The sequence below is a fragment of the Bos indicus genome, chromosome 19, assembly GCF_029378745.1.
Source record: "Bos indicus isolate NIAB-ARS_2022 breed Sahiwal x Tharparkar chromosome 19, NIAB-ARS_B.indTharparkar_mat_pri_1.0, whole genome shotgun sequence".
Taxonomy (NCBI): Eukaryota; Metazoa; Chordata; class Mammalia; order Artiodactyla; family Bovidae; genus Bos; species Bos indicus.
Genome location: NC_091778.1, coordinates 20,633,209 through 20,661,114, shown reverse-complemented (window position 1 = coordinate 20,661,114; position 27,906 = coordinate 20,633,209). Strand labels below are relative to the sequence as shown.

Below are 27,906 nucleotides of genomic sequence, written 5' to 3'. Positions count from 1 at the left end.
CCCAAGTCTTTGCAAAGGCACTTCCAACCCAGGGATCGAACTCAGGTCTCCCGCATTTTGCAGGTGGATTCTTTACCAGCTAAGCCACAAGGGAAGCCCAAAGAATACTGGAATGGGTAGTCTATCCCTTCTCCAGCGGATCTTCCTGACCCAGGAATCAAACTGGGGTCTCCTGCATTGCAGATGGATTCTTTACCATCTGAGCTGCCAGGGAAGCCCTTTGCAAAGGCACTGGATACCATTATTACCATCACCATTATCTCTAATTATCTTGATTCCAGTCACCTCCACTGCCATTCTCCTGTGGCTGCACTACACTAACTCGGTGCACATTTTCTTACTTAATTCTCACAACATCCCCACGAGGCAGTGATGCTGCCCTCACTCCACAAAGGTTAAGTAATGGGGACAAGATCCCACAAATAGTAAGAGCCTTCAGGCAAGGTTTGAACCCAGGTCTGTATGTTAGTCACTCAGTCGTGTCCTACTCTTTGTGACTCAGTGGACTGTAGCCTGCCAGGCTCCTCTGTCTATGGAGTTCTCCAGGCAAGAATACTGGAGTGGGTTGCCATTTCTTTCTCCAGGATATGATTCCAAAGCTCTCCCCTAAATTAGGTTATGATAAAAATTTGACTGCTGCCCACGTATGATTCCAAAACACTCCCCCAAATTAGGTTATAATAAATATTTGACTGCTGCCCACCAGTTGTTGACAGTAAGGTTCTAAGCACACAGGTTAGAGAAATGCTACTCCTCTCCAGCTTAGTGTTTTCAGCACCACGGACAGCGCCCAGTTCTTTGAAATAGTTGCTGTGGGAATGAATGAGTGAGTGAATGAATGAATACTGAATTGTGACAGCCTCTTCCCTCCGTGTGGAGCAAGCTCCCAGAGACACTCACATTGTCCTTGGCTTTCAGCCCTCAGATTACAACAAGTGGAAGTTCACCAACAGCCCCACATTTCTGGAGGTGCTGGAGGAGTTCCCGTCCCTGCGGGTGTCTGCCAGCTTCCTGCTCTCCCAGCTCCCTATTCTGAAGCCCCGGTACTACTCCATCAGCTCCTCCAGGGACCTCACACCCACGGAGATCCACCTCACTGTGGCCGTGCTCACGTACCGCACCCGAGGTGAGGCTGGGGCAGTGACTGCGGAGCAGCCCAAGTCTGCTACTTACTGGACAGCCATTCAGCACCTCTGAGCTTTGATCTCCTCATCATTACACACCCATCTTCCAGCCCTGTTAACAGCAGTGGGAGGAGTATGGGAGAGATCACTATGAACTGGGCACCAAGCTAACGTCTTTGTAGATGTGACCTGAGAAGCACATTCACATGGTTTCTGAAAACCAGGCAGAGACCCTCTTTGCTCTGCTAAAGAACATTTGCAGGAGACCTGGGTTCCATCCCTGGGTTGGAAAGATCCTCTGGAAAAGGCAATGGCTACCCACTCCAGTATTCTTGCCTGGAGAATTCCATGGACAAAGGAGCCTTGCAGGTTACAATTACAGTCCATGGGGTTGCAAAGAGTCAAACGTGACTGAGCGACTTTCACTCAAAGAACATCTGAAGAGGCCAGGGCTCAGTCCTTGGGGAGGGGAGGCAGGTGCACATCCTGTGAAAGCAGGATTCCACCCTGAGGGAAACCAACAGGACTTCTTGGTAGGAGCACTGGAGTAGGAGTTAGGAAAGCTGAGTTGTGACCTGATTCTACCGTTACCTGAGGGGCCTTGTACAAGTCACCTTCCCTCTCTGAGACTCAGCTTCTGCAGTGAGATAGCCTTGCCCGCTCTGAGTCCCTTTCAGCTTTTGCCAACTCTGGGCACATAGAGAGTAGAGCTCAGAACCGGGAGGAAAAGCAGCCCTCTGATTAAACCCTGTTGAGCGCCTGAGCGGGCAGTTCAGGGAGGAGCCACTGAAAGCGTTCATGCACGGGTGGCGGGGACCACGTTGGTCAGTTTGTGCTGTCCTTGCAGATGGCCAAGGTCCCCTGCACCATGGTGTCTGCAGCACGTGGCTCAGCAGCTTGAAGCCCCAAGACCCGGTGCCCTGCTTTGTGCGAAGGTAGGCACTCCTCCACTGTGTCTATTGTGGGACCACGGGCCCCGGGGAATACTGGGTTGAAAGGGAGGCTTCTGGGGTTTAGATGCCACTTGGGGTCTATTGGCCTATAAAGAAGGCACTGGGGTCATCACACTGGGTGTCTCCTCACACTGGGTATCTCCCCTAGCGATAGAGCACAGCCAGGTCTCTAGCAGGGAGGTTGACAGCAGTGGTGGGCTCAGAAAACGAGGCTCAGCCTTTTTCCCAAAGGACCCCAGGGTGAGGTGATGGTGAATGTAGTTCACCTGGATGGGGGACATGAAATAGCCTACTCGACTTGGGAAATCAAATTTGAGCTCGTTGTCTCCACTGCAACCCCCTGCCCCTCAACACTGCTGCCTCCACCACACCTCAGTTCCCGTGCCCCTGTCCTGTGTGCATGCATCGGACCCAGAGTCTCTGAGGACAGGACCTCTTTCCTTCTGTCCCCTCAGTGCCAGCGGCTTCCAGCTTCCCGAGGACCGCTCCCGTCCTTGCATCCTCATTGGGCCCGGCACGGGCATCGCCCCCTTCCGCAGTTTCTGGCAGCAGCGGCTCCATGAGGCTGAGCACAAAGGTATAACCGGAAGGTTCCCGGGGATGGGGAGGGGTGGTGCCCAGCGCCTGCCTGGGAGTAAAACTGTAACTGTAACCATCCCACAGACATTTCCTGGCCCCTCTCCCAAGTTTACCTCAGCATGTGTGGAAAAATGATATGAATGCCCTGGGCCTCAGTTTCCTCATCTGTAAAATAGGGACAGTACTATTTTAGATAGGATGTGGTGGTGAAATGGGATTCCAGTTGGGTGCCCAGCTCAGCCAGCCTTGCAGCATGATCCGCCTGCCCTCTGCTGGCCACCCTGGTAACTGCAACCTGCTCTGGGTCTTGCAGGGCTCCAGGGCGGCCGCATGACCCTGGTTTTCGGGTGCCGCCGCCCAGAAGAGGACCACCTCTACTGGGAGGAGATGCTGGAGATGGCCCGCAAGGGGGTGCTGCACGAGGTGCACACCGCCTATTCCCGCCTGCCTGACCAGCCCAAGGTAAATGCCACAACTGTGCATGTAGAAAGGGCGGAGCATTTAAAGAACAGACTATGGTGGGTGTCTGGCTCCCCACAAGCTCCTTACTTCTGTGAGCCTTCACCTCCTCAGCTCCAAAATAGAGGCAAGGGACTTGCCTGGTGTTCTAGGGGCTGAGACTCCATGCTCCCAATGCAGGGGACCGAGTTCAATCCCTGGTCAGGCATCAAGCAACTAAAGATCCTGCATGCCGAAACAAAGACCCAGTGCAGCCAAATAAATATTTAAAAATAAAATGGAAGCCATGGTGCAGTCACCAGAGCAGTGCTGTGAAGCTACTGATGTACGTTCACTCTTCCAGGAGAAGAGACAGGTCCTGAGATGGTCAGGGCTAAGTCAGGGTCATGTATGGGTTCATCCCCAGTGCCCAGCCTGCTGAAGGCTCCCCCCTCTGGATGTACAACTGTTGGGTGGGTGGTGGTCCAGGCACCGCAAGGCTGGAGGGTGGCTGCTGTTCCCTGAATGGCCTGCTGACTCACTCTGCTACCCCAGTGGGCACTTTGCCCCAAGAGCCTGGGCAGGCAGAACAGTCTCTTGGCTCAGCCTTTGTGAACTTGTCCCATTGGGCCCCTCCCATGCTGGTACTCCGTGCCTGGTGGCATCTCCATGCCTGGTGGCATCACTTGTGTGAAGCAAGAGCAGGGAGTCCCCGATTGACTCCAGGACTTCTGAATATCTGGGGAACCCTGCTCTGAATTACAAGGAGGGTCCCCTGGACAGTCTGCACTGAGAGGCTCCGTTTTCTGGGGTGTAAGCAGATGGGCCTCAGATCCCTGGGCAGGGCAAGTGGCTTGATTGATGCCTCTTTGAAGTGTGATAAATTCAGAGCAAGTGTGCTAAATCTGGGAGCTCCACTGAAGGTCAGCTTCTCAAGGACAGGGCTGTGGCCGGTGTTCACCTCTCCAGCCCCAACTCAGGCCTGGGCCAGGCAGGGCACCAGTGCACCTCCTCATCTCGACCTTGATTGTCCCCATGCAAGGCCCTGGCTGGGAGGGTGCTCACCCCATGGCCCCTTGTGCCCCCTCCCCACCTCCCCATGGCCAGGAGGCCTGACTGCAGCCTTTGCCCTCAATGGCGGGGGCCTGGACCCACCATCTCCTCTGGTTTCAGGTCTATGTTCAAGACATCCTGCGGCAGCGGCTGGCGGGCGAGGTGCTTCGCGTGCTCCATGAGGAGCAAGGTCACCTCTATGTCTGTGGGGATGTGCGCATGGCCCGGGACGTGGCCCGCACCCTGAAGCAGCTGATGGCTACTGCGCTGAGCCTGACCGAGGAACAGGTGGAGGACTATTTCTTCCAGCTCAAGGTAGGGCCGCTGGTGGTGTGTGGGCTCGGGATGCAGGTCACAGGCATGGGCCTGGGAGCTGGAACCAGGGAACTCAGGCTCAGACTGAACTCAAAGGAATCCTAGAGAGGGCAGGAGGTCAGAGCTGGTGAGCTGTTAGAAGGCCTGACTCTCCATCCTGATCTGGTTGCTCAGTTGGACAAAGGCAAACATGTTGATTTTCTGCAAGACACTCAGAGTCCCTAACATGCTGCTGTGCATCAAAGAGCTTGAAGACTGGGAGAAAGTGCACAGCATTTCCCAACCATATTTATCTCAGAGCCCACAGTGCCTGGAGCCCTGTGGGACAAGCACAGGGCAGGCTCAGTCGTGTCCGACTCTTTGCGACCCGGTGGACTGCAGCACACCAGGCTTTTCTGTCCTTCACCATCTCATGTTCACTGAGTCAACGATGCCATGCAGTCATCTCGTCCTCCATCATCCCCTTCTCCTCCTGCCTTCTATCTTTACCGGCATCAGGGTCTTTTCCAATGAACAGCCTTTAATGGCCATCATAAAGCTTGGGGAGATGTTTTGTGGTTCACACCAGAGTGGGTACTCATGGGAGCTAAAGAGTTTTAAGTGAGATTCAAATCTAATCTAAGCATTGCAATTGGGAAGGCAAATAGTTCATGAGTGTCCGTGTGATGGGGAAACCAGGGAACCCTGGGGACTGGTCCCAGCCTGGACCTGCTGAGTGAGAGGGGGCTGCACCAGCAGAGCTGATATTAATACCTTGGTCTCTGTTTTCCCTTAAAGAACCAGAAGCGCTATCATGAAGACATCTTTGGTGCTGTATTTCCCTATGAGGTGAAAAAGGATGGGGCAGCAGGGCTGCCCAGCAATCCCAGAGCTCCAGGCGCCCACAGAAGTTAAAGCTGCTGCCATGGAACTTAATGATGGCACCCACTCTCAATTATCTGAGGTCACAGGACTGGGGAGATTGGAGGGAGATTATATCCCCAAGCTTCTCATTTTATTTCCCCATCTCCTTCCCTCTCAAACCCTTTACTTGACCTGCTACCAAGTAGCAGCCTTGGAGACAGAGTGGAACCTTTTGTCTCTCTTGAGCCCCTGCTCCGGGGTGGTGGAGAAACTGGCCTCCCTGGTCCCTTGGAGACTAAATCTGCAGTGTCTGGCCAGAGGTGAGAAAGATGGAACTTCCTTGATTGCACCGCTTGGAGTGACCACTAGGAGGCGCTGTCACGCCACTCTGTATTTAACTGCCCATGTACAGTTATTTATGCCTCTGTATTTAAAACAAGCAAACCCCAGTCTGCCTCTTGGGCCTTCCTTGTATGATTCTATGATGGAGATATTTATACTAAATACATTTTATTTTAACCACACTGTATATGTATGTGTGTATTTTGTAAGGAAAGCAGCCTTAAGCTGTACAGAGTTAGGGTTGGCGGGGTGGTGGTGGGGTTCCCACAGCTTGGACAAAAATCCCCCACAAAGGGACATACCAGCTTGGCTACGTTGCTTCTTTGAAATGCCCACTGGGCCTGGGGGCAGCACATGAAGTTTTGTGCACATCTGAAAACCTGTGACGGAGGCGAGGAAGCACAGCTGGCCTGAGGGCGCCAGCTGAGCCGCGAGCTGCCAGTCCTTTAGTGAAGGCCTGCCCTGCAGCCCTGTTGAGGGAGTCACCGCCTTCTGCTCTGGGGCTGCCTGTTTCATGACAGTTTGGCCAATAATGATTTGGCTCCTGGGTGACAAAGCAGATGAGGCTGGGCTAAGTGTCAAGGACTTGATGGTGAGTGAAGGACACACGTCTTCCACAGGGAAGGCTTCCTCAGGGACTGAGCCCAGTGGGAACAAGGAAGGAACTCAGCCAGAGGCCAAGTGGAGGGTTGGCTAAATCTGGCTCCCAGCCTGGGTTTGGACTCTTGTTTCCTTGGCTCCTTGGCCCCCTTTTCCCCTCCCCCACTCCTGCTCAGGTGGGGTGGCCGGGGGGTGGGGGAGGAGGAGGAGGGACACGCCACCGCAGTGTCCTAGCGATGCATCTGTACAACGTGGTCAAGGCCAGTGCCCTGGACCAGGGCCTCTGCCACTCCAGCGAGCAGGGGACCACTTGGGCTCTTGTTACATCGCAGACTGATGAGATCTGCAGAAGAGCCTGGATTCTCTATTTCTAAGGAGCCCCCAGGTGCTGCTGGTCCAAGCCCACCCTGGTTCCCAAGGACTGGATTCTTGGAGTTAGCAGGATGTGCTGGCATCATGGGGAGGGACACAGAGCCGGGTCCTCCGGCACTGGCTCTGTGACCGGCGGAACCCCCACAATGAGTCTCTTCCCATTCCCCACATACAGACCCCTGATGCCGGGGGACCCACAGCGGAACCACACACACAGGCCTCTCTTCCGAGCCAGCTTCTCTGGAGCTCACCAGCCCCCTCCTCCCACTGGGACCCAGGGTTCTGCTGAACCGGCCCTGCCATGTGGCCGCCTGGTCTAGCCCATTTCAGAAGCATGGAGCCACTGGTTTTCTGGGGTTCACCTCTGTCACCAAGGTTCCAGCAAAGATTCCCGTCCAGAGGGGGTCTGAGCTTTCTCCCACACCCTTGTGGGGTTGGTGGGGGACCCGCGGGGAGCAGGGTGCAATGTCAGGAAGCCCCCTGATCAAAGTGAACGAATGATCTCTCCTTCCCCTTCCCTCAGCCAGGATCTTCTCAATTCCGGAGACAACAAAACGTCTCAAGATTCATTTAATAAAACCAACAAGTCTTTTTCTTTCTTTCTTTATTCGAAGGACACTGGGAAAAGGGACAGCCCCCTGCCGAGACGGTTCCGGTTCATTAGTGGGGGCCAGAGGGGTGTCAGCAGTGTAGACTTAACAGAGCGGGGAGAGGGTCAAGGTTGGAGAAAGGGGAGGGGTCGAGGATGCCGCTTCCCATGAGGAGTGACAGCTGGCACTCGGACTAGGTGAACTTGAATGGGGGATGGGAATGTGGTTTCGAGGCAGGTGGGGCTGCAGGCCTGGAGCCTGGGAAGGCCAGGACCCTCCCTTTCTGCCACAGGAACTGAACAGGGCCTTCTGCCTGTGGACCACCCATCTTCTGTAGGCTCTGGGTGCTGCCCGGTCCTGGCCAGCTGCCCTCTCCGCTCTGCGCTGGCTGCAGCCAGGAGCAGAGCCAGCCAAGGTCGTGGTCTCTCCAGCAAAGCCCCCAGATGCTGGGCGGCCTGGGAAGGGCTGGGGCTGGGGCCGAGGCAGGGAAGATGTGGGTGGTGAGCAGATCCAGATAGCAGCACAGGGCAGGGCCGGTCTATGTCTGCACGTGGGTCAGCTGGATGTCGCCCCCCACCTCCAGGTTGTTGATGGCGGGCAGGTTCTTCAGGCGGTGGTGGTATTCAAACAGGTGCTGACTGTCCACGGCCACCTTGAAGCAGTGCCCTTCACACATGATCCACACCTGGACAGACAGACCCCCGACATTCGCACCCCACCTGGGCTGTCCTCAAGCGGAAGGCAGGCTCGTCTCCCTCCCTCCTTCCCAACTTCCCCAAACTTCAGTCAAGCAAGACCCAGACCTGCACTTGAGCCACACCGAAGGATTCCTTCGTGCCCAAACCCACCTCGTGCGCTCCTTCCCAGCACCTTTTCCGTATTCTGTTCCCCGCCTCGCACCCCCACCCAGAACGTCATCGCTCCCCACCCTGCACACCTTGTCCACATGGATCACTGCTAACCCCTCTTCAGGATTCACCCTCCTTCCTCCAACCAGCCTTCCCACACCTCCTGTGCATTCACAGTCGCTCAGTCGTGTCCCATTCTTTACGATCCTTTGGACTTTAGCCCGCCAGGCTCCTCAGTCCATGGGATTCTCCAGGCAAGACTACTGGAGTGGGTTGCCATTTCCTTCTCCAGGGGAATCTTCCCAACCCAGGGATGGAACCCATGTCTCTTATGTCTCCTGCATTGGCAGGCAGATGCTTTACTTGCTGAGCTATTGGGGAAACTCCCCACCTCCTGACCCCCATCGAGTCAAGTCAGATGCCCCCTTAGGCCTGGCCTATGTCATCCATACCCCTAGGACCCGGCACACAGGCGTGGTCAGTGCTCGTGTTCCTGCTGCGGCAGCCCCTTAACTTGTCTTTTCCTTCCCGACATCCTCGAGAGGCACCGGGAGCACTTCTGTTAGACTATCATCGTGCCCGCCACACACTGACACCAGCAGAATGGTCCCTGCACGCCAGGCACTGTCCTAAGCATGTCACGGACACGATCTCATTTCCTTCTTGCTTCTCCACGAGATTGGTATTACTTGTAGCCCCATATTTTAGATGAGGAAATGGAAGCACAGAGCAGTTAAACCACTTGCTTAAGGTCACACAGCCATCAAAGTGTACCGCTCTCTGGCTTGAAACACACCAACACCTGGTACTAAAATCCAAATCCCTTCGCTGGCCCCCAAGCCCTCTATTGGTCATTTTCAACTCTGGGAGAGGAGTATCAGGGCATATTTCAAAGCACAGATGGGGCTTCCCTGGTGGTCCAGAGGTTAAGAATCCGCCTGCCAATGCAGGGGACACCAGTCTGGTCCCTGGTCTGGGAAGATTCCACACGTTACTGAGCAACTAAGCCCCGGGGCCAGAACTACTGAGCCCACGAGCTGCAACAAGAGAAGCCACTGCCAACGAGAAGCCCATGCATCGCAACTGGAGAGCAGACCCGACTTGCCGCAACTAGAGAAAGCCCATGCACAGCAATGAAGACCCAGTGCACCCCCCCACCCCAAAAAATACAGGTGCCCAGGCTCACCCCATCATGGGCCTGGGGTGGGGCCAGGCATTGATTTTTCTTTTTCAAGCTCTCAGGTGGTCTGAGTGTGTAGTTAGGGTTGAGAATCTAGCTCTGTGTCATCCCAGCCTCCAGAATTCCCACCCTCCACCCCTCACCTCTCTGTCCTCCCTGCTTCCTAGACAGGCCGTGTCCATGACCCTTCTCTCTGCTACTCCTAAATCTTTGCAAGCTGGGCTCCTCCCACCACCGAGGTCCCACATGCACTCTGGCCTCCTCTGAGATCTGCCCCCTCCTAAGGCCGCAGGACCCTGGGGCTCACTTGTTCCTTATCCTACTTTGCTCTCTGTGTGGTACCCATTGCTATTCCACGGTGATCTGTCCATTGTTTCTTTCTTCCTCCTCCCACCTCGGTTGTAAACTCCATGGGGTCAGGACCTAGACTGCTGGCGTCATAACTGTCCCCCCAGCCCCTGGGGTACTTTCTGCTCAAAGTGGGCCTGGATGAAATAGCTGATAAATGACTGTTGAATGAGTGAGTGAGTGAGTGAATGAATGACACCTCATTCTCAAGTCCCATCCCACACTGATTGGCTGTGGGACCTTAGCAAGTGTGACCTTAGCAAGTAACCTACACTTGTGAATTAGTTTCCTTATCTGTAACAGCCGATAGTACCTGCCCCCTGCCTTATACAGGACAGTAACAGTAAAAGATAATAGCAGTCATTTGGTGAACAGTTTCTCTTCTTCTGAGGCCAGGCCTCACACTAGAGGCGTCAACTCATGTCTCGATCAACGTGCCCCCAGATGCCTTCCACCCGCTCCTCCATTTGCCCCTTGGGAGCCCCTTCAGGCTCCAGGTGGCAACATCTCACCGAGAAGCTCTGGCCTCGGAAGAAGGGCATCCCTCGTGGCAGGCTTCGCTCCTCAGACCCCCAGGAGCCGTTGATCTGCGTGTTGCGGACCACCGCATTCTCGTTGAAGCGGGGGTTCAGGTGGAAGGCGATGTCACTCCCTGAACGCAGGTTGATGTAGAACCTGGGGGGCGGGCCACTCCCATGGACTCTCTGCCCCGAGGCAGAGGGGTGGCCAGAATGACCTTGGGGTGTCTCTTCTCCCCAGGAGGCCTGGCTTACCTCTGAGCGCTGGGCAGGATGGTGCCCGACACCAGGATGCTCTTGGAGGGGTACAGCCCACCCAGGATGGAGGTGAAGAAAGGTAGCTGCTGTGGGGAGGGGATGGGGCAGGTCAGCCAGCAGCAGCCAGAGCAGCCGCCACCCTAGGGGGACCTTTGTGCCAATTTCTATACATCTGGACTGTCAGCCCACAGTTTGTTGTGTCTGTATCTTCAAGAAAGAACTCCATGGTATCTTTACTTGGCTCAGTAAACGACAAAGAAAACCTTTCCAGCATTCCTCAAATTAATGGACATTTACCTTCAGGAAAAGAGCTTTGGTTGGACGCAAAGGATGCTTAGGCTGAGAAGGGGAGGCTGTATGATATGCTAAGGGTGAAGGGATGATTTTAAAGGTGAAAGCTCCTTTTGTTAAGTCTTCTAAGTTACTTGGAAGTTTCCAGAACTTCAGTTTACTAAGGCACTGCTTTTAATTTTGAAAGCTGCCCTCTCCCCCTCCCCACAACGCTGCACAGCACAAACCAAACCTCCCCTCCTCCCCGAGAAACCACTTACGTAAACCGGGTTGGGATACACCGCGGGTGGGATCACGGGATTCTGTTGAAATGAGATTGAGAACGTCAGGGCGGGAGTGCGTAAGCACACGTATGCGCAAACTCTTGTGAGACCGCGCGTTCTAGAGAGGATGCTCCAATAGAAGACTGAAGTAGTAAAGGTTTCAGCTCTTGGGTTTTCCCAGCCACCCTCCTCCGCATATCAACCTTGGTGGGCTTTCCTGTCGTACTCCTGGATCCCATCATGGTCACCTGCCTCTCAGCCCCTCCAAGGACAGCCCCACTGACTTCAGGCTCCTGTGTGCTTTGTCTCGGCAGGAGGCGGAGGCGGAGAAGCAGCCTACGCCCTTGATCAGCAGTGACAGACATCCCAGGGACTCGTCTTCTGGATGCAAGGTCTCATATCCAGATACTGGGAGCACTGCGCGCCACACCCACCCGCCACCCCAGGGACAGAAGGACCTGTTTTCCTGCTGGCCCCTGCTGCTGCTACTGCTAAGTCGCTTCAGTCGTGTCCGACTCTGTGCGACCCCATAGACGGCAGCCTACCAGGCGCCTCCGTCCCTGGGATTCTCCAGGCAAGAACACTGGAGTGACCACTAAGGGATTAATTTCTTGCGCCACTGGGTAAATCCAGCCTGATCCAGAACCTCTACTGACTCTAAGGAGAGTTTTGTGTGCATGTCCCCTGAGCGAAAGACCTCAGCCCCAAATGGCCCCACCCTCCTTGCTAAATTGTTTTCTTCCTGACCCTGGACCTAGAGAATTCAGCCTCTGGTAAAGGGGCACGTAGTGGGGCTGTGAGCTGGTCAGAGTGTTCAGACTTACAGGGAACATCTGTCCAGGGGCGCTGTGTATGGTGTGGACGAAGGTCTGAGCCTGGAAGGAAGAAACCACGTTTTTAACCAGCTCTCACCTGTGCGAAGACCACCACCTGCCCCCAGAGGTGGCACTTAACACTTAACTCTCTCCTCTTAGGAGAGTTTCATCTTGGGCTTGTAACCAGCCAGAAGGTACCTCCAAATTGGTGGGTAGAGATATTTCTTCTCTTACGGGCATGAGATAGGGGCAAAGGTTTCTTCTGAGAACAAATACGCATTTGTGGTGTGTGGCCTGTCTTTCTTAGGGGAATCACTCCAGCATAGCTTCACTTTGCAGAAGGAAGAAGTGGAAGCGGAGTCTTGGCGTCCTGTGGCTGCCCACAGACTGACAGGGGCCTGAGCAAACCAGTGGCCCTCGGGGCTGTTTCCCAATTCATCAGGGCTAGCCACCCTTCCCCCAACCCAAAACCCTCCCACTGTTACCACCACAGCCAGGCAGACGGTCCAGGGGTCTGGCCTGGGTGGCCCTACCTTCCAATGGGAGAAGCCCAGTGTTTGGCTTGCTTCCTCCTTTAATCTACCACCTAGGGACTGAACCCGGGTCTCCTGCCTTGCAGGCAGATTCTTTACCTTCTGAGCCACTGGGAAAGCTCTCTTTTAACCCACAGGAAGAAACAAAGCGAAAAGCTTCTAAAGATAGAGCAAGAGACTTACAATGGGAGCCGAGTTGGCTGGCCAGATCCCTGGAGGCTGAAGGGGATGAGAAGCGAAAATAGTGGTTAACATTTGTGCCGCATGAGGGTGAGATGGCGGCAAGACCTGTGGTAAGAAATGCCTCCTTCCTGCTGCCGAGCAAGCCTTCCTGAGCCTTCTGGGCGCCCAGATTCTCACCCATCCCCCTCAGGATACACTGTGGTTATGCAACAGTGTCAGGGAGGGGTTGGAAGTGGAGGAGGGGGAACTTTCCCACTGGCTCCTTCAGAAGGGGAAAGTGAAAGTGTTAGTCACTCAGTAGTGTCTGATTCTTTGTGACCCCATGGACAGTAGCTCGCCAGGTTCTTCTTTCCATGGGATTCTCCAGGCAAGAATACTGGAGCGGGTTGCCATTCCCTTGTCCAGGAGATCCTCCTGACCCAGGGATCGAACCCGAGTCTCCTGCATTGCAGGCAGATTCTTTATCATCTGAGCCACCGGCAAAGCCCTCAAAAGGAGAGGAGGCCATATCTGATGCAGACCATTTCACTTCCTTTAGCTCCCTGAGACAAAACCATTATTCCCAGTGCCCTAATTCACCCATAAGGTGAACACTAACATTGGCTGGAGATTTGTTGTGTGCCAGGCTCTGGCTTCAAGACTTTACAAATGAGAGAGGCATCCTTACCTCCTGTTTTGCTGCTGAAGCAACCAGTTCTCAGGAAAATTAGGCAACTTGCCCAAGCTCACCCAGATATCAAGAGAGAAAATCCAAAATGGTACCCAGTTCTTCTGATAGTATCCATCACGCCCCATCCTCCCCAGGCCAGGGCCAGAGTCGGGCTGCCCTGCAAAGGCTCCCTGGAGCTCTACCAATCCTGGGTCCACATGGCAGGAGGCAGGTGCCCTGGCTGTACCGTGATGGGCATGGGAAGGGCTGGGTAGAGAGACCCCCCTCCCCTCAGTCCTCACTGCTTAAGTGGCTGAGGAAAGGGCAGGTCCTGCTCCCCTTCCTGTCCAAGACCTTGCCTTCACCCAGCAGACTGTTCCTCTTGCAAACCTATTCCACATTCATTAACTGAGTCCCTACTGCATGCGAGGCGCTGTGGAAAATGCTGGGATACATGAATGAACCAGCTACAATCCGAGCCCACAGAGGGCCTGGTGGGTGTAGGGAAGCAGGGGAGAGGAGTGATGGAGAGACATACATAAGCACAGTTATATCAGGACATGATGACTGACGTAGCACAGAAATATTGAGAGTCTGTAGGGATGCAGGGGCATCCAGTGAGCCGCCAATCCGGGACGGAGCTCCACAGGAGCCACACTTAAGGAGAGCTTCGAAGGGCCATTCAGGGTTGGCTGGGGGTGAGTGGCAGAGCAAGCCCAGCACAGGGGCGGCACTTGCCAAAAGCATGGTGGCCCAAGACTGCCCCTCGTGAGTAGTGGAGGCTGCGTGAGCTTCATGGGTGAGGCCGGGAGGAAGACTGGGGCAAGCCTGGGGAGGATTCTGCAGATTCTGCTGGGGAATCTGGGCTTTCTCTAGAAGGACTTGGGGGCCTTTAGGACTTTAAAACATGGGGAAGATGCAATTGGATTTGTGCGTGGGAACAAACAGTGATGGTGGGTGGGTGGGTGTGTGGGGGTGGAGAGCCAGGCCATGGGTGGGGTGGTGAGGGGGTGGATGGCCTGGACCAAGCCAGTGGCTTTGGGAGGAGAGGCGCCAGTGCCCTGGAGAGATAATGACGGAAGGAAGAACTGAGGACAACTCCCAGGTCCCCAGCTCTGGGCTTGGGGGTGTGGATGAACCTTTGGGCATAACGGGGCCTGGAGACCTTGACTAGCCTGCTGACTAGACCAGTGTCTCAGACACTGTGTCCTTCGTGCTGATGGCTCAGCCTCCCCAGGCCTCTGTTAAACTCACATTTGATTTGCGCCCCCTGGGCCTGGGTGGGAGACAGACAGCCTGGGAGAACTGCACCTTGGAGCAGGCGGGCTGCTTGGGAGCTGCGCGGATGTTCTGTTAAAACAAAACCCCATGCGCCATGGGGTGAACAGAAGCGTTAATGGAGCCAAGGAAGAGTGGGAAAGCAGGGGCCAGGCAGGGAGGAGCGAATCAGACAGGAGGGGGAGTGAGGGATGCGCAGGACCCACAGAAGAAAGGCTGGGCTGCAGGGAGTGACAGCAGGCTAGCCAGCGCTCTCTCCACCTCCATCTCGCTGTCCATCTCTCTCCACCTCCATCTCTCTCTCTGCCTCGATCTCTGTCCACCTCCATCCATCTCTCTCCACCTCCATCTCTCTCTGCCTCGGTCTCTCTCCACCTCCATCCATCTCTCTCCACCTCCATCTCTCTCTACCTCGATCTCTCTCCACCTCCATCTCTCTCTCTCTGCCTTGGTCTCTCTCCACCTCCATCCATCTCTCTCCACCTCCATCTCTCTGTCTACCTCGATCTCTCTCCACCTCCATCCATCTCTCTCCACCTCCGTCTCTCTCTCCACCTCCATCTCTCTCCACTTCCATCCATCTCTCTCCACCTCCATCTCTCTCTCTGCTTTGGTCTCTCTCCACCTCCATCCATCTCTCTTCACCTCCATCTCTCTCTACCTTGATCTCTCTCCACCTCCATCTCTCTCTCTGCCTCAGTCTCTCTCCACCTCCATCCATCTCTCTCCACCTCCATCTCTCTGTCTACCTCGATCTCTCTCCACCTCCATCCATCTCTCTCCACCTCCGTCTCTCTCTCCACCTCCATCTCTCTCCACTTCCATCCATCTCTCTCCACCTCCATCTCTCTCTCTGCTTTGGTCTCTCTCCACCTCCATCCATCTCTCTTCACCTCCATCTTTCTCTACCTCGATCTCTCTCCACCTCCATCTCTCTCTCTTCCTCAGTCTCTCTCCACCTCCATCCATCTCTCTCCACCTCCATCTCTGTCTCTGCCTCGATCTCTCTCCACCTCCATCTCTCTTTCCATCTCTCTCCACCTCATCTCTCTTTCCATCTCTCTTTCCATCCCTCTCCATCTCTCTCCACCTCCCTCTCTCTCTCCTTCTCCATCTCTCCATCTCCACCTCCATCTCTCTTTCTATCATTGTCTCTCTCTCCATCTCTCTTTCCACTTCCTCTCTCCACCTGCACCTTGATCTCTCTGTCTCTCTCTCCACCTCCATCTCTCTCTCCATCTCTACTTTTCTCTCCTCTCTCCTCCACCCCCATGGGAGAGAGTTAAGGAGGGAAGGAATATGAAAGATGAAGACCAAAGAAGAGGACCCAGTATTTGTTAAGGGCCTGCTGCGTGCCTTTCCCATCTCAAGGTGCATGCACAGATACCAGAGTGGTGACAGTAGCTCCCAATCAGTAGCCTGAGGCCCTGCAGAATGTGAGCCCACCATACCCCAGTCTTCCCAGTTTTCACACAAAAAAACCGAAATCCAGATTTCCATGTGCTATTACCTGACCTTTTTCCTGCTACACTATGGCAGAATGCACGTCCCGTAGAAAAGACCATCTTAACTACTTTTTAAGTGTGTGGGTCAGTGGTGTTAGGTTGACTTCCATAATTGTACAACCATCCCCACCATCCAACTCCAGAACTCTTTCATCTTGTAAAACTGCCCCTGACCTTTTAGATGTTGGTTACATGTTAAAAATTTCAGAACGCAGAGAAGATCAAATAGACCTGGGAGTGGCCCAGCAGGCTGTCCTGTGCCCTCGATGGCTGTGACCTCACTGAGCTGACACAGCGACCTGTGGGGCAGCAGACCCTGCTCCTTGCACAGCTGAGGAAACTGGGGCTGGGAGAGGTGAAGTCACTTGTCCCAGATCCCCCAACCAATGAGAATGGCAGAGCTGGGGATTTGAGTTGGATTCAGTTTGATTCCCAAGCCCGGGTTCTTTCTACCACCACACGGCCTCCTAAGCAGAGTGGGGATAGAGAGAAACAGAGACGAGTGGCATCTGAGTCCAGAAGACTGAGCAGGTGTCCCAAACAGAGACAGCGACACGAGGAGGAGGAGAAGAAGGGAGCTGGGGGCGTGGAAAGGAGACTGGCTGGCACTTTGGGTCCATGCAGCAGGGCCCAGGCCCAGGGAACTGGGCCCCGCTCCCAGCCCTGGGGGACGAGTGCTGGGTGGACAGTCTGACCTGGAAGCTGATGGAGGACAGCTGCACGACACCCGTGATGCTGATGGCGTCGATGCGGTGGAAGGGCACGCGGTGGGCATACTGCGTGAAGAGGTTCCCGTTCACCATCACCTGCCGAGAGACGTGACATGCCAGGGAGGGGGACCCCAGCCAGGCGGGAGCACACCTGGGCCTCCGGGACCCCTGCTTCTAGAAGTTTAGACCTGCATCTAGTTTTCACATTTATTCCCTGTAGATCCGGGCATCAGCCTTCAGAGATGTGCCAGTCACAGGAACATGCTTGGGACCCAAAGGGCATCCAGACACTATCTCTGTCTGGCTCTAGTCGTTGCTTTTTCATTCTTTTGGTTGTTTGTTTATTGCAGTAGTTTGTCTTTCTAAGCATAGCTCACCTGGGGTATTACTGAAATATGCATGTTGAAATATACATACAAATGTTGGTGGGGAACAGAGGTGACGTCAGGTTATATGACAAGGGCATGACGACATTCGTGTTCACAAAGAGAGGCACAGACACAGGTGGACTCACTCCGCCCCCTCCTTCCCAAGCCCAGAGACACTGCTCTGCTTGCCAAAGCAATGTGCAGTGTCCTGCTGCTGCTGCTGCGTAAAACCAAGTCCTTAATTACACCTGGATAAAGGCACCAACAAGCTAACAGGAAAAAGAAATGTTCCCAGAGACCTGGAGTGGAAGAAGGGGCACAACAGAGAAGTGGGAATAACTTGGACTGTAGAGACACCAGGAGGCCAAAAAGCCCCGTGGTGACCCCTAGTGCTTGTTTCTGGAGTAAAAGAAGCGACTACACTTGTAAAATGCAGGGGAAGGTGTAAGGGGACTGCAGCCTTACAAGGAAATGATCCTCTTCTCTGTACAAAGGTGTTGTTCACGTGACTATTTTAAGACCATACATGGCGCCTGATCGAGACAGGGGACAGGCAGCTGAAGGGACGAGAGGAGAGTTCCAACTCACCCTGAACTCTGAGCTCTGTACCTGGAAGCAGAGCTCAAACGAACACCCCCTCTGGAAGGGCATATGCATCTTCCTCTCCTCCGTCCCCCAGCTTCCTCTCTGCTTCGTGTTGCAGACCACATACCCACCCTCTTCAAACCGAGGATTGAAGTGGAAGGCAATGTCACTGTCGTTATAGCCGGTCTGAAGGTTCACAGCAAACCTAGATGGGGGGAAATCAGGCGGTGCTTGGTGTCCTGGTTTACTCCCAAGGGTGGGAGCAGGAAGTCCTCACACTTTTCACTGACATCCGTCTGGGAACCTGCACACAGCCTGCATGGCTGGTTGATGCCCATCCCTACTCTGCTGCTGTCTGTTTTGTTCACCTAATTTGCACTAATGTGCTTTTGTTCAGTTACCACATTTTGCCCTTACAGTGTGAATTTCTCTGGGTAAAGAAATTTGTATCCAAGTTGGAACTCGAAAAATGTGCCTGGAAGGGAGAGCCTTTTGGACCAAGTGGTCGCCGAGGCCTGCCCACGTCCACTAAGTTGGGACAGAAGAGGACAAGTGGAAAGAACTGATGGGACCCCTACAGAGACGGTGTCTAAAGGGGAGATGTAGAATAAACCCTAGCTCTCCGGGCATGGAGGCCGTCATGTGTCCACCTGCCCCCAGTGAGGTCAGCAGGCCTGGACCCCGAGCCCAGCTCTGCCCTGTTTGTTGTTTGCGATGACCAAGACCACGCTATTCAAGCTGCCCCACCCAGGAAAGGCGGTGATTGCCTTCCTTCAGGGATGACGATCGAGGCAGCCCGAGGATGCCAAGTAAGTGATTCTTTGTTCCCATCTCTCCTCACCTTCCCAACCTCCTCTGGGTACAGCCATGACTCTAAGGTAAGGGCTAAAAAGAAAAGGAGCTTCCAAGGGGCCTGGCTCATGAAGTGGGTGCAATCAATGTTTGTTCTGACTTTTCCCAGATGGAACTCCTGCATGTCCCCAAACCAAGTTCTGATCTGAGGTTCTCCAGCAAGAATTCTGTCCCACCACCTTGCCTGAACTCAGAACCAGTGTGGTTCACAGCCTGCTTCTCAGAGTTACTCTGGTCTCCCCAACCAACACGCAACAGCCCGAGAGCGCGCCTCGTTCCCGTGCCAGCCCCACAGAGCCCGGCGCTGCAGCACACCCACGGGCGGCCCTCAGCGGACATTCTCTCTGCAGGGCCAAGTTTTGGTTTTTTCTTTGTTTGGACTGTGCAGCATGGCCTGCAGGATCTTAGCTCCTCAACTAAGGATGGCACCCTTGCCCGCTGCGGTGGAAGCGTGGAGGGGTGCCCACACACCTTCCAGGGAAAGCCTGAGAACCCATTGCTTTATCAGTTGCGAGGGTGAGTTTGGGGTGTTGTCCTCAACACTAAGGTGCTTGGTGAGCTCTCAGCCAGCAAGACCAACAGAACTGGCCGGGACCTGAGCCCTAGATGCTCCCTCCGGTAGCACCAAAAGGAAAGGATGTTCCAAGTGATTCTAGAGTGAGAAAATCAAAGTCCCTGTTCCTCTTAAAGTGAAGAATAGTGTTTCTGAAATATCGGGGTATAATCTTCCCTTTGCCGTCCTCCAGCTTCATGGCTGTGTTCCTTTGAAAATTCTGCCCCAGGGAAGGAGAGAACAGCAGCTCCCATCAGAAGGGGGACGATCGGAGGTAGAGACAGGTCTGTTAGAGTGGAGTAGAAAGCCCTCCTGTGTTGGGAGGAAGGGTCGGCACAGGGAGGGGGAGAGAGGAGGGATGGGAGTTCAGAGACAAGGGTCCCGATTCCCCTGCTGGGACGGTTTCTGGGAAACCGGGTGCCTCACCTCCCTCCGAGTCCCCTGGGGGCACGCAGGGCTCTCAGAGTCCCATGGTCAGTGTGCCTGTGTCACCTGGCAGGGGAGGCAGTGGCAGAGGAAGTCATCTAGAGGCTTCTGAGGGAACTCACGTGTCCAGAGGGGCCTCGGTGTACACTGTGGACCTCAGGGTGCAGCCCACCTGGACGCCACCCGCACAGGCACATGTTGCAGGCCTCTGGGTCACCCGGCCCTCGGCAGGGGTCAGTCAGGGCTGCTTGAGCCACTGATGACCCTCCCGCCTCTGAGAATATGTGCAAGCTCTTCTGTGTTCCCAGACAGCCCACCTCGGGAAGGAGGGGGCTGGGAAACAGAGCCGAGATATTTATTCTTTGAATTGACTTTCGCAGCAAAGACCTTGAAACTGAAAGACACCAAACCGCGACTTTGAGGGCAAGTTTAGATATTTCCATGTCAGCCCACATGAGGTTTCTGAAGCAGATGCAGGTGCCTGCAGGAAATGGAGGGAGTTGACATGTCTGCAGCTCTGGGTCACTGTGTACGAGGTTCAGTCCCAGAACTCTGCTCTGGGCTGGCCTGCTTCCCTCCCTAGACTGTGAGCCTCCATCCCCCCTGTCTCTGGGGAGTCTGCTTAATGGTGCCCTGGATGCTACAAGCAAGTGGCCGGGGTCTCATGTATTGTTGGCAGGGCCGGGCCCTTCCCATCCCCGGAGCCAGGTGCGGACACTTGGAGGATGCTGGGTGGACCCTCCTGAGCTGACAGCACTGTGGTTCACTCAGGGCGAGGCTGAGAGAGACAATTCCCGGTACCTGTTCCCGCCTGAGGGAAGAACGGCCCCAATGATGGTGATCTTGTGTCCATCCTGGAGACCCCCTTGGATCATCCCAGTGAAGGGGACAACCTGTGGGGAGGAGATGGTGGTCAGTGTCTCCTGCTTCCTTCTCTCCACACTAGAGAAAGCCTGCACACAACCTACTGCAGACATAAAAAGATTTTAATAAAACAAATAAATAGATAAAGGATCCGTGGTTCTGGTGAAGAGGCTTCATTTTAGAGCCAGGCATTCTCCAGGTTTGAATCCTGATTCTGCTGCTCGTTACCTGAATGGCCTTGGGAAGCTTACGTAACTTCTCTTTGCCTCAGTTTCCTCATTTGTGAAATAGGGATAAACCCTACTTTTGGGGTGAGATTCATGATTGAATGAGAAAGTCTGTGGAAGATTCCATCGTGTAATAGGCTGTCTCTCTACCACCCCCAACCCCCACCACTGCTTCCATCTTGGTCTCTGAGCAAAATTCCTAAATTAGTTACATCTCAACTTTCGAAGCTTCCTTCCAAATGCCTGATGGTGTTATACAAACTGCCTTACACACTGTACTATCTCCTAGTCAATTTTCACATTTTTCAAGCTGTTGAAGTCTTGTCTACCTTCTCCTTTAAGTCAATTCCCTACAAAAATTAAATGCTTATATAAAATGGATAATCAACAAAGACCTACAGTATGGCACAGGTAACTCTGCTCAATGATATGGAGCAACCTACGTGGGAAAAGAATTTGGAAAAGAATAGATACATATATGTATATAACGAATTACTTTGCTGTACACCTGAAGCTAACATAGCATTGTTAATCAACTATACTCCAATAGAAAATAAAAATATAGAAACTTTTTTTAAAAAAAAAAAGAAGGAAAAAACTCTCATACACACACACACACATGCAGTGCTGCCAGAAATGAGGCAAGTGATTTACATATTTGAGCTGGCCAGGTAGGGGACAGTAGGGAGTGCTGGGGACTGCAGCAAAGTAGGCATCATCTTCCTTATCTAAAGAGCAGTGTCCACTCAGCTGTAACCTGTGATTACCTTCCAGTCCAGTGTGGACAGAGCTTCCATCTTACTAGGAGAAGACAGAAATCTGGATTTTTTTTTTCCTCTGTAAAGCTTTCTACTTTCTGGGGCAAAAATCCTTTTAAAAAGGATTGTAGAAGAGTTTCTTTGTGATAGAGACACATAATGAATGTTTGCAATGAGCTGATATATCTAGATTTGCTGCAAAATAATCCAGGGGTGGAAAGGGAAGGAGGGTTGGATAGAAGTGAAGCAGATAGGTCAAGAGTTGAAACTGAGGGATGGGTGTGTGTTGTTTATGATACTGTTCTCTCCACATTATATGTTTTCTTTGGCAGCAAATTAAAGTAAACACTGTGAAGACCAAACAAAAAGCACCCACAAGCCCAGTTCAGTCCTACCCTGTGTCCTTGAGCCGTGCAACCACTCAGAGTCCAGGGAAGCCCCTCCGAGCCCGGTGTGCACAGCTGGCCCTGGGAGATAACCAGTGATGCCAGGATCCATTCAGACAGACTGTGCTCTCCATGCGCCTTGGGCAGAGGTGTCTTTTGTGGCCCCCCCGGTCAGGTCTGAACTCGGCCATAAATACTTTGGTGACCTTAAGCAAATCACAATGTCTCTGCACCTCTGAGTTCTTTCTGTTGTCTGTCCATGTCAGTGATTTTGGAGTCGAATCAGCCTGACACAGTAAGGCTGACCAGCATGGCGGACTTTCCTGAAGAAGAATCCCCTTATTTGTTTGTTGAAGCCTCTTAAGAGCCTTTCATACCATCATGAAAGACAAGGCTTAAAATATATCCTTCTGGCAGCATGGGCGCCTCCCTCAAGCATATTCACATGAAGGTATAAAGAACTGAAAGTGTGATGGGATGAGGTCCTCAGGGCACAGAAGGAAGGTGGGATGGAGGAAGCCCTGTGTGGGCCAGGGGGGCGTGCAGTACAGTTAATCTTAGGAAATGTGTGTGTGTGTGTGTGTGTGTGTGTGTGTGTGTGTGTGTGTGTTAGTTGCTCAGTCATGTCCAACTTTTTGCGACCCCATGGACTATAGGTGCCAGGCTCCTCTGTCCGCAGGATTTTCCAGGCAAGAATACTGCAGTGGGTTGCCATTCCCTTCTCCACGGGATCTTTCCGACACAGGGGTTGAACCTAAGTCTCCTGCATGGCAGGGAGATTCTTTAACTTCTGAGCCACCAAGGAAGCCGTGGCTCAGACAGTAAAGAATCTTAGGAAATGATTCCCCCAGAAAGCTTTGTGAGATTTTAATGTCTTAAATGACATCCTCAAATTCTGAAACACAAGATTATTTCAAATTGAGTATAGTCCTAAAGACAAGATTATTATAGTTGCATTATAATTATAAAGAATCAGAAGCAAGTCCAAAAGTCCACCAGGAAGAAAACAGTGAAATTAATTTGGTATTTCCATACAATGGACTTAATGGAGACTTGATAAAAGAAGAGGAAGAAGGGAACTCTTTGAGAATTGATATGGAGTGATGCCACATGGATTATTTTAAAAATGGGTGGGGGAGGCTATATACATATATTTACTAATTATAAATAAAGCATTATGTAAAAACATTTCTGGAATGATTCAAACAAACCATTAATATTGGTTGACTCCAAGGAGGGTTGGGTGGACTGAATAATTACCACTCTCCCCTCTGCCCTACCAAAAATGTCTACATGATAATTCCTGGAAGTTGTGAATATACTACTTTATACAGCAAAGGGAGTTTTGCAGATGTGATTAGGTTAAGGATCTTGAGATAGGTTATTGCAGATTATCTGCATGGGCCCAGTGTAGTCACAGGGTCCTCAAAGAGGGAGGCCGAAGAGGAGGGTCAGTAGTAGATGTGACAACAGAAGCGAGAAACTGCTAGCTTTAAAGAAGGAGGAAGGGGCCACAAGCCAAGGCAAGCGAGCAGCCTCGGGAAACTGGGAAAGTCAAGGAAGCATTCTCCCCGAAGCCTCCAGAAGAGAACCGCCTTGCTGAAACTTTGACTTTAGATTTTGACCTCAGAATTGTAACAGAATAAACTTGTATCGCTTTCAGCCTGGCTGGCCAAGGACCCCTCTGTGCATGTGTGTCTTGTGTGTCTGTGATCTTAGCAAGAAACAGCAGCACCTAGAGGACTCGGAGGAAGGATTTTTATGTTGGATTTATGGTCCCACAGCATGGACTCGCCTCCCAACTCCCCGGGCTGGCAGCTCTGATGTTGCATGACCTGTCTGCACCCCAGTTCCCTCCTCAGAACGGTGAGACACTAGTGAGGCCAGCCTGGCAGTGTCCTTGAGAGGATTAGGTGAAAGGCTAAGTGGAAAGCCCTTGGCTGGAAAGACTTGACAAGGGTAGCTGTCTACAGCAGGATGACCTAATCCTTTTGCTGGGATCGAACTAGGTCTCAGCTCTTGGCCATGCCTGGAGACTGAGGATCTTTCCCTCCTCTTCATATCCTTCCAGAAAGAGGAACCAGGCCCTACAGGCCAGGGGTGGGCAGTCCCCTTCTGGAGACCCAGTGTCACAGAGGCCACCGAGCCATACCTGGCTAGGGGGCTCACCCACAGGGGGCAGCACCGCTACCCTTCTGGTGGCCTCCCTTCCGTGTCTTTGTTATCTCATTATCCCCTTTCCTCTAAACCACACAGGTCATTATTGGTGACATGTTTACAGATGAGGAAACAGGAACAAGAAGGTTGTCCAACTTTCCTGAAGTCACACAGCTGGGCAGTGATAGAGACAGGTTTGAATCCCAACACCCATGTTTTTATCCCCGACCCAGGCCGCTTCTCACGGTGAAGCCCTGATCCTGTTGGACTGAACAGCGAGTCCTGTCCTGACTCTGATGGCTGCTGCCCTCTGGCCCTCTGGGGGCTGGGCCAGATGAGACCAGAGCGGGGCATTGGCGAGTAATAGGGGTGCTCCTGAGGCATTTCCTGGAGGCACTGACTCAGCCGAATGGCCGGGCGGGTGACCCTCATGTTGCACTCGGGAGGAAGTGAGGTCCCGGATACTAGAGGTCACTGGGTGGCCTGGGGGCGGGTGGCCACGTGGGGTGGACAGTGCTGCCGGTCCCTGGGGGGCTGCACCAGCCTCTTTCTCGTCCAGACTCTGAGGCCTTGCTGTCAATAGAAGGAATTTCCTTCTAATTTCAAATTAGAATCCAAGTACTAATGGCTTTTGAATCCAAGGATTAGAAAGGAAAAATGTGTCTTCAGAATAATAAAACGTCAGGGCCCGGAAGGGGCTCCGGGTCCCCCCTCTGAGGGAGAAGGAAACCTAGGTGTCACATCCTGACCCTAAGGTCACCGTGGAAGCAGCCACTGGGGGGGGGGGCCCAGCTTCCTCCAGCCCCAAAAGGAGCCCCTCAAAGTGGGCTGAGGGGCACTGGACACTGCCTGGAGCAAGCAGGCCCAGCGGGGCCCCCGGGGAGGTGGGCTTGAGTATGGAGTCCAGCAGTCCCCAGTCCCTGCTGTCCCCTCATGCTTCCCCAGGAAGGACTCCATCAGCCCACCTGCCCAGCCTGTCAGGAAGCTGAGGTCGGGAGAGGCTCCTACTGAGGGACCAGGCCCAGGACACAGGGAGCATGGAGATCTCCTGAGACCCGGCCTGCCACGTGCCTGCTTCCTGCTCACCCAGGGCTCTCTCCATGGGCACTTGCTTCCTCGGTCACTTACCATCTGGGGACATTTGACAAGTGACTTCCACCTGTCTGAACCTGTTTTCTATTTATGACCTGGAGCTGATAAGGTTCACAGGGTTTAAACACCACCCGCAATAGGCCTCCACACAAGAGGCAAAGGGCACAAGACGCAGCCCTTGCACCCCACAGGGCCCCTCTCCCCCATAACTCCCCAGAGGGTCCTTCTCAGATAGCCTTGACCTGCCCTGCCTTACTCTCTCCCCCGTCAGGGAGCAGACACCTCCTCAGGAGGCCTTCCCTGCCACCCCCAGACTCCTATTAATTCTAAACACTTCCACAGTGAGCCAGACACCTTTCAGGCTCTCTCAGTGTACTACCTCGCTTAATTCTTCCCCCAGCCCTAGGCGGTGACTTGAGGATTATCCCCATTGTACAGATGCAAAAATTGAGGCCCAGAGACGTAAAGCAACTTGCTGGAGGTTGCGTGTGCATGCCTGCTCAGTGGTTTAGTCATGTCCAGCTGTTTAGTCATGTCCCTTTGGAATGTTGCCCGCCAGGCTTCTCTGTCCATGGGACTTTCCAGGCAAGAATGCTGGAATGCATTGCGTTTCCTGCATTTCCTCCTGCAAGAGATCCTCCTCACCCAGGGATGGGGGTCCGCATCTGAGCCACCTGGGATGCTTGTGGTCACCCAGCTAGTACATGGCTGAACCCAGGGAGGTCATCTTCAAGGTAAGTGCATTTCGCTTCCACGCTGGGTTGTTAGCCTCCCCATAAGCCCTGTGTACCTCTCCCTTCGGGCAAAAGAAAATGATTAATAATCTCTTTTCTAGTTATGATGTGGGCCCTTCTTCCCCCACTGAGCATTTAGAGCAGGAGTGGCAGCCAGAGAAAGTTCAGTAAACCTTTGCTTACGGAATCCTCGTGATGCTCATCCGCTGCAGCCCTGCGTGGTGCTAGGGGGACGAGACGAGCTCGGAGCAGAAAGTCTGTCAGGAGCTGGTGTGTCTGCCTTTCTTGTGTTCTCATTTGGATGCCCCCCGCCCCCCATCCCCTGCAAGAGCTCCTGTTACCTGCAGGAGCTGTGACACCTGTCCCTCCCCTCCCCCAGCTGAGGCCACCCCTAGCCCCGGGAACTCACTGGGTTTATGTAGGAAGCCTGGGCACCACCGAAGGCCATTTCTCCACCGCCTCTGTAGCCACTGCCACTTCTCCCGCTGGCTTAATGAAGAAATAGAAACCTAAGCAATCTGGCAGTTATTCAATGGGGAGGAGCCCAGGGCAAGAGGAAATAGGTGGAGACAAACAGCAGGGGATAGAAGCGAATGCTCCTCCAGTGCTCTCTCTCCTCTCTCCTGTGCTCCGCCCCGAGTCAGAACAGGTCCCAGAAGTTCCTGTAGGCTCAGAGATCCTCACCGCATGCACACCACAGCGAGCTTCTTGGAGACACGCCCCGATGTTGTGGTTGTGTCATGAATGTCCAGACAGCAGTGGGACTGCTTGGCACGGCCCATGCAGATGGGGGCTGCCTGTGCATGGGGTGGCGGTGGTACTGGGAAGGCCTGACTATAACCGTTTTTCCAGGCCGAGTAACAGAGGCTCAGAGAGTCTAAGGGTCACACAGCTCATCAGAGGCAGCTGAGCCATCTGAGGCCACTCGGTGGTGGTGGTGTTCGGTTGCTCAGTCGTGTCTGACTCTTTGTGACTCCGTGGACTGCAGCACACCAGGCTTCCCTGTCCTTCACCATCTCCTGGAGCTTGCTCAAGCTCATGTTCACTGAGTCCGTGATGCCACCCAACCATCTCATCCTGTCACCCCCTTTTCCTCCTGCCCTCAATCTTTCCCAGCATCACGGTCTTTTCCAGTGAGTTGGCCCTTTGCATCAGGTAGCCAAAGTATTGAAGCTTCATCTTCAACATCAGTCCTTCCAATGTATATTCAGGGTTCATTTCCTTTGGGATTGACTGGTTTGATTTCCTTGCAGTCCAAGGTACTTTTAAGAGTCTTCTCTAGCACCACAGTTCAAAAGCATCAGTAGGGTCTGGAAAAGGTAACTTCCCCTTTAAAATTCTATCCCTAATATAAAAACATTATCGTGTTGGGACTTCCCTGGTAGTCCCATGGTTAGGACTCTGCACTTCCACTGCAGGGAGCATGGGTTTGATCCCTGGTAAGGGACCTAAGAGTCTATATGCTGCCTGGCATGGAAAAAAAAGAAAAGAAAAACATAATCACGTAGAAAGAAATGTCTTGCAAATATAAAACCTCACATTGAAGTTTACCTTGAAGCGAAGTGAAGTGAAAGTTGCTCAGTCGTGTCCGACTTTTTGCAGCTCCATGGACTGTAGCCTGCCAGGCTCCTCTGTCTATGGAATTGTTCAGGCCAGAATACTGGAGTGGGTAGCCTTTCCCTTCTCCAGGGGATCTCCCCAACCCAGGAATCAAACCCAGGTCTTCTGCAATGCAGGCAGAGACGTCTGAGCCATCAGAGAAGTCCAAGAATACTGGAATGGGTAGCCTACCCCTTCTCCAGGGGATCTTCCCAACTCAGGACTTGAACCGGAGTCTCCTGCATTGCAGGCAGATTCTTTACCAGCTGAGCTACCAGGAAAGCCCAAGGTTACCTTAGCATTGTGTATAATGATGCCCCAGGAGCTTCTGACCCTTTTCTCTACCAATTTCTCTCTTCTCTCTCCTTTGATTTTGGGCTTTGGAATGGGGAGCGGATAAGTCCCAGACATTCCAACTGACATGGATACCAGGGCAGTATATTGAATAAGCTGTCTTTAATTGGCTCCACCACCTTGTTAAGGGAAATGATTGACTGAAACAGACTCAGGATCAACTGGATCTCGGATGGAGATGCAGAGGAAAGACATAGCAACAGTAGTCCTATCTGAGGTCAAGAGGGTCCCCACACCATGTGGCAGAGACAGGGCCCGAGGGTCCAGGCTGGACGAACAACTGAGGGTCCTACTGGAGCCGAGTGGAGAGCAGGTGCTCCAGGGCTGCTCCCTTCTTGTGCTTCAGAATTTGCAAAGACGGAC

At 53.3% G+C, this 27,906-nt stretch overlaps 2 protein-coding genes across 7 annotated transcripts in view; one reads left to right on the top strand and one right to left on the bottom strand.

Annotated features, from left to right (window-relative positions):
• The window catches only part of NOS2 (nitric oxide synthase 2), a 46,638-nt gene extending 40,809 nt beyond the window's left edge, over window positions 1-5,829 (top strand). For all 3 annotated transcript variants that reach the window (XM_070772727.1, XM_019982493.2, XM_070772728.1), the window contains 6 exons: window positions 919-1,126; window positions 1,972-2,059; window positions 2,533-2,654; window positions 2,970-3,118; window positions 4,268-4,462; window positions 5,240-5,829. In XM_070772727.1, the coding sequence (XP_070628828.1) occupies window positions 919-1,126; window positions 1,972-2,059; window positions 2,533-2,654; window positions 2,970-3,118; window positions 4,268-4,462; window positions 5,240-5,356 (879 nt within the window). In that variant the 3' untranslated portion in view covers window positions 5,357-5,829. The remainder of the gene's footprint in view (window positions 1-918; window positions 1,127-1,971; window positions 2,060-2,532; window positions 2,655-2,969; window positions 3,119-4,267; window positions 4,463-5,239) is intronic.
• Window positions 5,830-7,206: 1,377 nt separating this feature from the next.
• Window positions 7,207-26,152, bottom strand: LOC109574207 (galectin-9). Of its 4 annotated transcripts, XM_019982059.2 has the most exons (11): window positions 26,000-26,152; window positions 20,174-20,265; window positions 17,545-17,746; window positions 16,574-16,684; window positions 14,350-14,445; window positions 12,447-12,482; window positions 11,740-11,790; window positions 10,913-10,954; window positions 10,359-10,447; window positions 10,098-10,260; window positions 7,207-7,894 (listed from the first exon to the last, which is right to left on the bottom strand). In XM_019982059.2, the coding sequence occupies exons 1-11, from the start codon at window positions 26,036-26,038 to the stop codon at window positions 7,748-7,750; spliced, it is 1,068 nt and encodes a 355-aa protein (XP_019837618.1). In that variant the 5' UTR covers window positions 26,039-26,152; the 3' UTR covers window positions 7,207-7,747. The 4 variants fall into 4 exon arrangements, with proteins under 4 accessions (XP_019837618.1, XP_019837619.1, XP_070628830.1 ...); XM_019982060.2 differs by lacking the exon at window positions 14,350-14,445 and having other exon boundaries at window positions 26,000-26,151; XM_070772729.1 differs by lacking the exons at window positions 10,098-10,260; window positions 14,350-14,445.
• Window positions 26,153-27,906: the final 1,754 nt, after the last annotated feature.